The 13,170-nt window shown below is 34.0% G+C and overlaps 1 protein-coding gene across 5 annotated transcripts in view; it reads left to right on the forward strand.

Moving 5' to 3' along the window:
- Positions 1-13,170, forward strand: part of NXPH1 (neurexophilin 1) — a 627,612-nt gene that overhangs the window by 399,180 nt on the left and 215,262 nt on the right. For 3 of the 5 annotated variants that reach the window (XR_006211339.1, XM_042967193.1, XM_042967201.1), the window contains exon 5: positions 614-1,267. Coding sequence is in view for 3 of the 5 variants with exons in the window: in XM_042967193.1 (XP_042823127.1) it covers positions 614-1,267 (654 nt within the window). In the remaining 2 variants the exon portion in view is untranslated. Of the gene's footprint in view, positions 1-613; positions 2,203-3,289; positions 3,715-13,170 lie in introns of those variants that run through there. The other 2 variants (XR_006211338.1, XM_042967187.1) reach the window with 2 other exon arrangements.

Consider the following 13,170-nt stretch of genomic DNA (forward strand, 5'->3'; position numbering starts at 1 on the left):
TGTCCCTTTTCCTGGACCACATTTTAAGCCCTTAGGGTAAAAACATTATGTCTTATCCAGTATGTTCCATGCTACTAATAGCTGATAATAAACATGATTTCTTTTGACCAGTTAAAATATACTGGAGTCTCTTGCCAAAACTGACTTTTCTAATATAACTGTGGCATGGGTGACCAAAAATCTTTAGGATGTTGGTTGACATAGTTCTGAGAATCATATAGTTTTAAAGCTAATGGCAATTTTGAAGTAGAAAAGTAACAATTATTTGTAAAATTTTTATTTTAAAAGTTTTTGGATCTTAGTGCTGAGAAATAACTGGTTTCATTTCTGTTTGAATGCAGTTTGCTCTACTCATCTTAGATGGTCTTTTTCTTGTCAAAGTCAATGCTTTTATATAGTCTTTCAGCCATGTTTAGTGGTTTTTATCCACCTATACCTCCTCTCTCCCATCATTATATAAAAATAGAAGTGGTGTTTTATCATGTGTTGAAAATATTGGCCAAATGCTGAAGATAATTTAAGTGAAGTATCTTCATTTAATTCTGAGCCTCTGAGAAAGAGCTGTTCTCAGATACAGAGATGTAAACACCATTGTTTTCTGTTCCATTTGCAGGTCACATGTGCCAATTTAACGAATGGTGGGAAGTCAGAACTTCTAAAATCAGGAAGCAGCAAATCCACACTAAAGCACATATGGACAGAAAGCAGCAAAGACTTGTCTATCAGCCGACTCCTGTCACAGACTTTTCGTGGCAAAGAAAATGATACAGATGTAGACCTGCGATATGACACCCCAGAACCTTATTCTGAGCAAGACCTTTGGGACTGGCTGAGGAACTCCACAGACCAACAAGAGCCTCGGCCCAGGGCCAAGCGAAGGCCCATTGTTAAGACGGGCAAGTTTAAGAAAATGTTTGGATGGGGTGATTTTCATTCCAACATCAAAACAGTGAAGCTAAACCTGTTGATAACTGGGAAAATTGTAGATCACGGCAATGGGACATTTAGTGTTTATTTCAGGCATAACTCCACTGGTCAAGGGAATGTATCTGTCAGCTTGGTGCCCCCTACAAAAATAGTGGAATTCGACTTGGCACAACAAACCGTGATTGATGCCAAAGATTCCAAGTCCTTTAACTGTCGCATTGAATATGAGAAGGTTGACAAGGCTACCAAGAACACACTCTGCAACTATGATCCTTCAAAAACCTGTTACCAGGAGCAGACCCAAAGTCATGTATCCTGGCTCTGCTCCAAGCCCTTCAAGGTGATCTGTATTTACATTTCCTTTTATAGTACAGATTATAAACTAGTACAGAAAGTGTGCCCCGACTACAACTACCACAGTGACACACCTTACTTCCCCTCCGGATGAGGATGGACATGGGTGAGACTGAAGCCTGAGGAATTAAAGGTCATATGACAGGGCTGTTACCTCAAAGAGGAAGGTCACATCTGTTGCCTGGAATGTGTCTACACTGCTGTTCTCGTCAACTGGCTGCAAAGACGCTAGTGGAAAACAATCCGATGTAATTTCTGCCCAGTCAGCTTCATCTCTCAGCATAGTTGTAAATCACTACAGGTTTTAAAGGCACACTTGAAGACATACTCTCACACATAGATATACACAAACACACATTCATATACATTTCAGCTTGCATCTGTCATGATTGCTGTCAAGAGGGCTTTTGTTATTTGACTCATAATGGTTCAGGATAAACTATCATCAAGCAAAAGGATTAACTAGACAGTGAATGGTTTCTAACACTTGCTGTTATGGAAATCTCTTTTAAAGTCTTGAGTACATGCTAATCAATAATCCCCACTCATGCATTCCTACTGCTTGGAGTAGCTGTACTGGTAAATACTACTGTAGGAGTATATGCTTGTTCAAATGGAAAAAAAAATGTGTCTTTAGAGCTCAGTATTCTTTATTTTATGAACACAACAAAGTGTAGTAACTTTTTTCCAGCATACAGTAGGCACATTCAAGGTAATATAAGATGGCTCTTTTTTTTTTTTCTATGGAGGGAGCCTGTTTTCAGTAAAGATGAGCAAACATTTGGAATTTACATGTGGGCAGACATTGGATTACAGCTTTCATCACCAGTCTTTGGACTTTCGCAAAGTTGAGACCAACTAAGGCTGCTTAAAACAAGTTCTGATCATTATATAAGAAGGGAAATGCCTGACAGACACCATGTAAGTTATAAGTGTCTGTCTTATCTTTACTACACATATTGTAACAAATTCAATATCCTAGTCTTCATTTGTATGAATGGTTTGTATTGTACATAGTTTAACCAAGTGTTATTTGAGCTGCTTATTAATATTAACTTGTACTTGTCTCTCTGCTTGTTATTGGTTAAAAAAGAAAAAAAAAGGATATGAGGAATCCATTTTATCAATGTAGCTGTGACCTCCATTAAAAAGACAAACTTAATGTACAAAGCATTTATTCAGCTCAAGTATTGTTGAAAGCTATACATATACAACATTACAGTCTGTCTGTATTTAGATATTTTATTTCTGGACAAAATGAAATGTACATAAAAATAAAATGCTTAAAGTTGAGTTTCAATATGTGCTTGTGTAAGATGGTGATTTAAATGGTTCTGACAGGAAGAATGTGCTGGAATACAGTAATGGTTTTGCATCTCATGTCTCTAAATTTGTACAGAACTATCTAAATTGCTATTAGTTGCCCAGTCAAAACAAGTTAGGAGTTTCAGTCTCAAGCCTGGCAAACAGTTGTGGCATACAGCGTTGCACACATTTTTGGTTTACTGTCGTGCTAGTTAATTCAAGAATACCAAATATCAATGAGCATAAGAGATGATTGAGGTCTCCTAAATGATTATAGCTGTTTTTTTTTTTTTCCTGTGTAGAGTCTTTATTTAGCAGGGAGATTGAGAAGAAGGTAATTTTTTTTTTTCTTTAAAAGAAAGTCAAGATGTCTGAAGAACTGTGGCTGGCTTTCCCTGATTCTACTGTTATCATTCAACTCAACTGAGAAAATTACAATAGCAGTGAGAAGGCTTAGGTGTTCAATTTACTTATACCAAATTGGATCAATTTATTTATATAGCATTGTTTATGGACATTAAACTTTCTTTTAAAAAAATTACTGTATATAATCCCAGCGAAATAAACAGAGGAAAAAATATGTAAGGGAACCCATTTTTAAAGTCACAAATGAGGGATTGGGATATTAAGAGTCTCAAAGGTTAACCAAAGAAGCCAAATTAAAACACTAACCCATTTTCATCTTCCCTTCATACTGCATAAGGATAAGTATGTTCTCATATTGAAAATAATAGAAGTACTATAGGGAACACAAGACCACAGAGTTCTAAAGTGACGACTCAGCAACTGATTTGACTAAAGAAAGCCTTCAACTGCAAGTCAAAGACACATCATTCCATTTAATGTCCATCTCTCAAAATCCTCCAATGTATCTCGACAACCATTTCTATCAATGCATTAATTAATTTGCTGTGGAATTTAGAAGCTAATGTTAGAACAGACTCTATCTGGCACAACAGGCAATAAATGCATCATGAACTCTAACTGTGGGACAAATTTGCCACAGATAAATCTTGTTATTCTGGGATTTATTTATCACAATGATCACTTAGGAGTTAGTTGCTCTTAGCAAAAAGAGGACGAAATGAGAAAGAGAAAATCATTAAAAAAATTTTTAGGATCGTCTGATTAATGGACTGTGATTTCCATTACGGGGTCTAATCTGTCCTTTTTTAATTCCAAATTCAAGATGAGATAAAAAATATACTTCAATTTCCACCCATCTGCCCTGCTTTCCAATCTCTTCTTGAAATGTTGCTTTTTAAGAACATAGCTAACTAACATCCAATGAATTCAATTATTTTTCTGTGTAGTTTTCCTTTAAAAGAAAAAGAAAATGTAACAAACTTCCAACAAGACTTTCGATTTTTAAAAATCTAAACTTTCAGGACTCTTCTGGCCCTGTACACACTTATCCCAAATTGCTACATCATCACCTCCCTCTGTAATATAGAAAAGTCACGATGATACAGGACTTTGTATCCAATATACTCTTCCTATTCTAGACAAGGATCATGATGAAGATGAAGGTTCTAAGGGTTAGATTAAAACTCTATTAGACCAACTTGTTGCTTTAACAGACTGGTCAGTTAAGTTTTACTTATACTAGAAATTTATTTGTTATTTGGAGAAAATAAATTTTAGGTTGTCCTAAGATAATCACCTTCGCTAGAATCTTAAATATTATTTCATTACTTTGCTAAGTTATAGAAAAAACCTGCAATGTGGAAATAGCACCTAATGCAAACATGTGTTTGTCATTACCTATTGTTCTTTTCAGAAACATTTTAGTAAAATTGAAATTACTACAAAGAAATAACTATTGCAGATTCTTGCCTCATGGAAGAATAATGATACAAGTTACTGGTTTATCTACTTATGATAAAAACGATGCATTGTCATGGTATGGTATCAGTTGGGCATTTTTGAGTCCATGGCTCTTGTTAGAATTTCTCTGCATGAATAGAAGGAGTTTAACTGTTAATAGAATAGTATTAAAGTTCTGGAAGTAATTATTCTGCAAGCAATTGAGATACTTGTTAAATTTAAAACTGTGGACTGGGAATCTTCAGGTTCCTACATTTCAGCAATAAACTGTAAGCCATATTTTTTTGCACAGAATAGATTAAAAAAATCATGAGAAGCCTGAGAAAGTGTTTTTGTCTTTTCCCTTTTCCCCACTATTTTACATGTAAGAAGCAGCTTAACCAATATAAACAGCTCTTTGGAAAAGCAATTTGCATCTCCATCATCAACTTTGAATGCCAACTCTTAGCTTAAGGCAAATTCAAATGGCTGGGTTTAATAAGCCTTTTTTTAAAAAAAATTTAAAATGTTTATTTATTTATTTTTGAGAGACAGAGACAGAGCATGAGCAGGGAAGGAGCAGAGACAGAGACACAGAATCCGAAACAGGCTCCAGGCTCCGAGCTGTCAGCACAGAGCCTGACGCGGGGCTCAAACTCACAAACCATGAGATCATGACCTGAGCTGAAGCCGGACGCTCAGCCGACTGAGCCACCCAGGCACCCCTAATAAGCCTTTTAAAGATTTGGCTTGTGTACCAGTTTCAGATATTTATTGATATTTATTCAATTATTGATAGATTTACCTATTTATATTTATTATACATCTTTACATTTTTGTTTAAATAAAATACAAATTAGTGGGTGCATTAAAAGTACAAAATTTAAAAACATTAATATGCATAAAGATAATTACTATTTACCTAGTTTATAGGAGACAAAAAGTGAGTATCTTAAAGACAGAATTGAATTCTGAAAAACTGGTTGCCAAGTCAGGATTTTCTCAGGAGTCCCATGCATATCAGAGACTGATTTCAGAGACTGGGCTCATAAAGGAAACAATCCTTAATTTAAAATTGTGGTGTATCATTGCGTTTTACATCCTGTACTATCAGAAATATTTTAAGTAACAAATCTACAACTACTTTTGACTAGGATGGGGAAGAACAGAGTTCTCATGAGCAAATTTTAGTTTCAATTTGTTTGTATGAACACAGTCTAGAAATTAGAAAGATTTCCTAATTTCCTTATCCTAAAATTAGGAGACTACCAGTGCCAAGAAGCTGGCCAAGTGCTCCAAGTTTGGTCAAAAACAGTTTAATATTTTTGGTTCTGCATTTGTAAGAACATGTCTCTTCTCACTGATGGATTGGAGGACAAGTCTAAAGGTCCCAGAAGTGATGGATGCAGAAGGCTTTGAGACTGTCTTTCGGTGACTGTAGTGGCTGTTGCAGTTGGAGGTGCCTTTAGAGTTGCCAGTTGTTGATTCCCCCGAATTCTAATTAGTGACTTGGACAAACAGCCAAAACTCTGTTCACATCATCCTCACCTGGCAGGAGCTGACTTTCTATTTCCTAATCCTATGTCAGAGTTCCAAAGAGACAACTAGAATATGATTGATTTCTGATGGTCAAATTCCTTTACTCAAACACCGAAGTACACTTGGCCATTGAGATTGTGACTATTTAAAGAAGTAATCCAAGAGACTTGTTAGAATATGTTAATGCCACACAGGTATTTTTTTTTAATGAAATACCTGCCATTGTTTCTGTTACTGCCCAAATTAACTTTGTCAGTGTTCTGAAACTAAGTTTTATGTTATTTTTAAAGATGTTTATTTATTTTGAGAGAGAGAGAGCATGAGCTGGGAAGGGGCAAGAGAGGGGGAGAGAGACTCCCAAGCAGGATTCACCCTGTCGGCCCAGAGCCTGATGCGGGACTTAATCTCACGAACTGTGAGATCATGACCTGAGCTGAAATCAAAGTTGGACACTTTTAACCAACTGAGCCACCCAGGTGCCCTGAAACCCTATTTTAAAATTAATTTATTTTTTGCAATTTATAAAAGTTTTTGGTAAAAAGCAATGGTTAAGTGATATCACCTAATCAGGTTGAAAATATTTCATGTAGTTTTTCAAAAAAAATTAAAGTATAATTGGCATATATTACATTAGTTTCAGGTGTATAACATAATGATTTTATATTTGTATATATTCCAAAATGATCACTACAATAAGTCTAGTTAACATCCATCACCATACATAGTTATAAAATTTCTTTTCTGGTGATAAAAAACCTTGAAGACCTACTCTCAGCAACTTTTAAATATGAAATACAGTATTACCAACTATAGTTGGTACATCATATCCCCATGACATGTTTATTTTATAACTGGAATTTTATACGTTTTAGACCCCTTTTATCCATTTTGTCTATACCCCTTTCCCCTTTCTGGCAACTTTCAGTCTCTTCTTTGTATCTATGAGCTTGTTTTTTTTTTTTTTTTTTTTTTTTTTTGTTTTTGTTTCTGTTTTTTGATTCTATGTATAAGGAAGATCATACTGAATTTTTCCTTCTCTGTATGATTTATTTTACTTAGGATAATGCCCTCAAGGTCCATTCATGTCACAAATGGCAAGATCCTATTCTTTTTTTGTGGCTGAATAACATTCCATTGTGCACACAACACACACACACACACACACACACACACACACACACACATTTCATCCATCCCTTAATGGATACTTAGAATTTTTCCATATCTTGACTGTTATAAATAAATAATGCTACAATGAACATGGGGTGCATGTATAATTTTGACTTAGTGTCTTAATTTTTTTGGATAGATTCCTAGAAGTGGAATTACTGAATCATATGGTAGTTCTATTTTTAATTTTTTGAGGAACTTCCATACTGTTTTTTGTAGTGACTGCACCAATTTAGATTCTCAACAAAAGTGTATGAGGGTTCCCTTTTCTCTACATCCCTGCCAACACTTGTTATTTTTTGCCTTTTTGGTAATAGCTACTCTAATAGGTATGAAGTAATATCTCATTTTGTAATCTTATTGATAAGGAAATATATTATTTCCCTGATGATTAGTGATATTGAATATCTTTTTTATGTGTCTGTTGGTCATTTGTATGTCTTCTTTGGAAAACTTTCTATTCATATCTTCTGACCATTTTTAATTGGATTTTTTAGTTTGTTAGTTTTGCTATTGAGTTGTAGTTCTTTGTATTTTTTGGATATTAACCCCTTCTCAGATATATGATTTACAAATATTTTCTTCTACTTACTAAACAGCCTTTTCATTCTGTTGATGATTTCCTTTGCAGCACTGAAGCTTTCTAGTTTGATTTAGTCCCATGTATTTATTTTTGCTTTTGATGCCTTTGCTTTTCATGTAAGATCCCCCAAAAATCATCACAAGACTAATGTCAAAGAAATTACCACCTATATTTTCTTCTAAGAGTTTTATAGTTTTAGATCGTACATTCAAGTCTTTAATCCATTTTCAGTTAAGTTTGTGTATGGTGAAAGACAGTGGCACAGTTTCTTTGTTTTGTTTTATTTTTATATTTACTTATTTACTTACTTATATTTTATTTTTTTACATGTGGCTCTTTGGTTTTCTCAACATTATTTGTTGAAGATATTGTCCTTTCTCCATTATATATTCTTGGCTCCTTTGTTTAAATTAGTTGACCATATTTGTGTGGGTTTATTTTTGGCCTCTCTATTCTTTTCCATTGATCTATGTGTCTGTCTTTATGCCAATGTTGTTTTGAATACTATAGCTTTGTAATACAGTTTGAAATCAGGGAGTGTGATACCTCCACCTTTATTCTTCTTTCTCAAGATTGCTTTGGTTATTGAGGTCTTTTGTGGTTCCGTACAAATTTTAGCATTATTTGTTTTAGTTCTGTGAAAAATGCTGTTGGTATTTTGTTGGGATCATGTTGAATCTGTAGATTGCTTAGGTAGTATGGACATTTTAATAATATTAATTCCTCCAATTTATGAGAACAGAATATCTTTCCATTTTTTTTGGCAATTTTTTCAATTTTTTTCATCAGGGTCTTATAGTTTTCAGTGTACAGAATATTCACCTCCTTGGTTAAGTTTATTCCTAAGTATTTTTTAATGTAATTGTAAATGGGTGTGCTTTGAATTTCTCTTTCTGGTATTTTGTTATTAGTGTATAGAAATGCAATGTATTTCTGTATGTTGATTTTGTATCCTGCTACTTAACTGAATTTGTTTACTAGTTCTAACAGTTTTTTGGTGGAGTCTTTAGGGTTTTCTATATAGAATATCAGGTCATCTGCAAATAGTGAGTTTTACTTCTTCCTTTCCAACTTGGATACCTTTTATTTCTTTTTTTTCACCTAGGACCTCCAATGTTGAATAAAATTGGGGAGAATATGCATCCTTGTCTTGTTCCTGATCTTAGAGGAAAAGCTTTCAGCTTTTCACTATTGAGTGTGATGTTAGCTGTGGGCTTATCATATATGGCCTTTATTGTGTTAAGGTATGTTCCCTTTATACCCACTTTGTTGACAGTTCTTATCATAAATGGATGTTGAATTTTATTAAATGTTTTTTCTGCATTTATTGAGATGGTGATATTATTTTTATACTTCATTTTGTTAGTGTGGTATATCATGTAGACTTATTTACAAATGTTGAACCATTCTTGCATGCCTGGAATAAATCCCACTTGATCATAGTGTGTGCTCCTTTTAATGTATTGTTGAATTCAGTTTGCTAATGCTTGGTTGAGGATTTTGCATCTATGTTCATCATAGATGATGATGGTATTTCTTGTGGTATCCTTGCCTGATTTTTGTATCATGGGACTGCTGGCCTCACAAAAGTGATTTTGGAAGTATTTCTTCCTATTTTTTGGGAGAATTTTTGAAGGATCAGTATTAATTCTTCTTTAAGTGTTTGGTAGAATTCACCAGTGAAGCCTTCTGGTCCTATACTTTTGTTTTTGGGAGGTTTTTGATTAGTGATTCTTTCCCCTACTAGTAGTAATCAGTATGTTAGATTTCTATTTCTCCACGAGTCAGTCTTTAAATCTGGGAAACAAAACATTAAAGAACAGCAATGCTTTAAATAAAGCCATAAAAATTATAGTCACCTCCATCAGTTGATTCCGTCACCTGTAATTAATTCTTGTTTTGCTTCATCTTGGGTTAGCAGCTTTATAGATCAATGAGATTTCCATTAGAGTTTTAGAAATTCTAACCTAGTTTTGTGTTATAATCTTAAAGTTATCAGAAACCTGTGCTTGTCAGAGTCTTTTCTATGAATCTCCGTGAAGAGAAACACTTTTCAGGAAGACTTTGCAAAAGGATCAGAGTAAAACAAAAACTGCCTATAAAAGACAAAAGACCTAAAAATGGCCTGGTTAATGTTCTGGTATGAGTTTATTATGGCAGAGTTGACAACAAAATTTGATTATTTCTCTGACATATGTTGTAAAGCAATAAGTAGAATTATAACTGATAACATTATACCAGAACACATAAGTTTTAGGTATTTTATTTAATTTCTGAATTACTTACTTTAATTATATATATTCCCATATAAATGTGATCTAGAAGTTTAAATATTACTCTTTATTTGACATTTTCCATGAACTTTAGCATATCAAATAAGGCTAAGCAAATAACATTGCTCTTTTTATAGGATAGAGAGTAACTGTTGTTTTTTTTTTTTTTAATTTTTTTTAATGTTTATTTTTGAGAGACAGAGAGACAGAGCATGAGCAGTGGAGGGGCAGAGAGAGAAGGAGACACAGACTCCAAACCAGGCTCCAGGCTCTGAGATGTCAGCACAGAGCCCAACGTGGGGCTCAGACCCATGCTCTGTGAGATCATGACCTGAGCCGAAGTCGGACGCTCAATAGACTGAGCCACCCAGGCACCCTGAGAGCAACTGTTTTGAGAACTTCTAGGTACCCTCTGGAAAAGTCCAAGTTCATTCAAGAGCAAAAAGACTTCATTTAGAATTTGATTTGGGGAAGTTTACTTAAAATGCCAAAATTTTTAAAACATTTGATCAAATAGTATCACAGGTCACTGTGAAACAATACCTATTTATCCATGCAACCCAAGTGCCAAAAGATTCTAGGGAGAATACAGAAAGTTAGACTGTAGTAAAAACAAAAAAACAAAAAAAAACAAAAAACAACTTAGCTCTTTTAATAGAGAAGACTCAGTTGTTATTGTTTTTAAGTAGTCAAAGACCTGATAAAGATAACATTGCATACAGGAAATATTTTGAGAAGACACAGAATCTTGGTTTCCCAGGCACAGACCTTAAAGGAAAATCTTTATTTATAAAGTTCTTATTAAGAGCAGACCAATAATCTAAGAAAACCTTGTTCTTTTAACAGAGAGATTTTATACTAGTATACTTTTGATATTAAAACTCCTTTTTTTAAAAAAATAACTAAATCCATTTCAATCTGTGTCTCCTAGATTTCTTTTCCATAGACTTCTACAACTTTTTTATGTCCATTCACCCTTTGTCCACCCCCCTTTTCTTCATTCTGGAATAATCATTCTATTTTAAGACAAAATTACTTTCTTTTTTCCTTCACCAGCTTTCCTGCCAAACCCCCCGCCCCCCTTGTGTCTTTTATACCTTTCCTTATCCAAAAAACACATTCTATTTTCCTTACCTATTTTTCATATACAGTTGTTTTGTCTCACCTTTATTATTTCCAGGAGATTTTATCACATATTTTACTTAGAATTCTTAACCCTTAGAATCCTTAATTCCTAGGAAGCAATTCTGGAGTGGCAAATTTATAAACATATTTAATAATTTCTAAAGTATATTCTTCCTCATAGTAAATTTTTCAATGTGACACAAAACATGTTTGCTAATAGACCCAAATATCTTTTGTCTTTCTGTAAAGATGTTAAAAAAGACAAGAGAAGACAAACCTATGTTTAGCATTTATTTTATTTGGAGATAATTTTGATATTCAATGAATAGCGAATCAAATCAATATTATTTAGTTTAACTTAGCATAAACTTTTATTTGCATTTATTTAAATTACTTGCTTTTAGCAACTATGTTTGGATTAGACATCAAATAGCTCATCTTAAGCTATTTTTGTTGTTGACAAATTTTGTAATATGGAGATAGCATAAGCTTATTTAACTCAGGTAAACCCAGGTAGAAAAAGTTGTATGTCTGCATTACCTTCATGTTGATAACTGTGAAGAAACTATTGTTTTATTAAATCAACAAACTTAAAACTAGCTTTTACTTATCAAAGTTTGTCTCAGATCATATGAACTTGAAAAATATTTGGGTTAGTTTGTATATTTCTGAGAGTTTTAGAAATACTGTATATAAAACACCTATTTTTCTCTAAGCCAACGAAATAGGTCTCTTTACAAATTAACTTTGGCAATACCATCTGAAGTAGAAAAACATCACACATCTATAATATATATACATAGACATACATAAACCTATAGGCAGACACAGAGACCTCACACTTTTTACTCTAAAATTTTAGCTATAAAAACTTACTAGTTTATAAAAGAACAGTTGGATCCAAATTGTGTTTCTAGAAGATGAATGAGGAAGTTAAGTTTACCTCTCAGATGGCCAAACTTTATTACTGAAAATTTTTATTTTCATGGTGTAAGAATCCTTTTAGAGCTATTTTTGGAGCATTTTAGTTTTTTTTTTTAGAAGCTTCTGGATACCATCAAAGAATGCATCCATTGTCTGTAAGAAGGTTGACACCCTGTCTTGTGAGGGACATCCTTTAAGGTAGACTTACTCAAGGTAAGGTTTCTCCAAAGTAGCTACTACGATTACAAATTATCCAAAGTTCACCAATTTTCTAAAAAGTTACAAGTTTCTGGTTCCATGATGGGTATACACTGAAGAAAAAGGAATTTTTTGACAGAGGTGATGAAAGTGATTTGACAAGGTGGAGTCCATCTTTGCCCTTAGATTCCCTAAGATGTCTTAAATTTGAGGTGACTTGTTTCTTCATAGCTTTTCCAAAAACACAGGGAATTATGTATTTTCCCCCTTTTGAACAGAATAGGGTGACTTAACAAGAAGCTTCAGCATACAAAATACAGTCATGCACGATAAAGTTGGAGAGCTCAAAATACAAAGAGAACAGAGCTTGGGTCCAAGGGACTTACCCTCAAACTCCAGGATGAGCCAGAAAGCAGGGAACTCAGTGGGCTCTGTGGATACTGGCACTTTTTTGCTCATGGGCCTCAGAGTTATTGGAGGGGTCTTCTTTGTACCCCATATCTGATGACTTGAACTGTCAGAAGTTCAGAAATGCCAGAAGTAAAACCAAATAGTTATTGAAATACTAATTAGTAAAAGTTTATCATGCACGCACTGAGAACACTCAGACCAAAATGTGGAGTGCAGCTCAGGGGTATATTGTTATAAAGCAGCTTGTGTAGTGAGCTGTGACTGTGTTCTTCACAGTGACTAGTTACGGTATTAAAATTTTCTTAAATGATAGGGAATTGGTTAGTAGTTACCTCATATCAATTTTGGGAAGCAGTTTAAGTTTTGCTTATGATTCCCAGAGGCATAAGCAAGAAATGACTCAGGTTAAGTTAGTCTTGCAAAATAAGCTAAAGTTAACTTTCTATGACTAAACTGCTTTTGTCTGCTCAGGGAATTAAAAGAAATTTTTTTCAAAGTTTATTTATTTTGGTGGAGGGAGGGGCAGAGAGAGAGAGAGAGAGAGAATCCCAGACA

Source organism: Panthera tigris, chromosome A2 (assembly GCF_018350195.1).
Source record: "Panthera tigris isolate Pti1 chromosome A2, P.tigris_Pti1_mat1.1, whole genome shotgun sequence".
Lineage (NCBI taxonomy): Eukaryota > Metazoa > Chordata > Mammalia > Carnivora > Felidae > Panthera > Panthera tigris.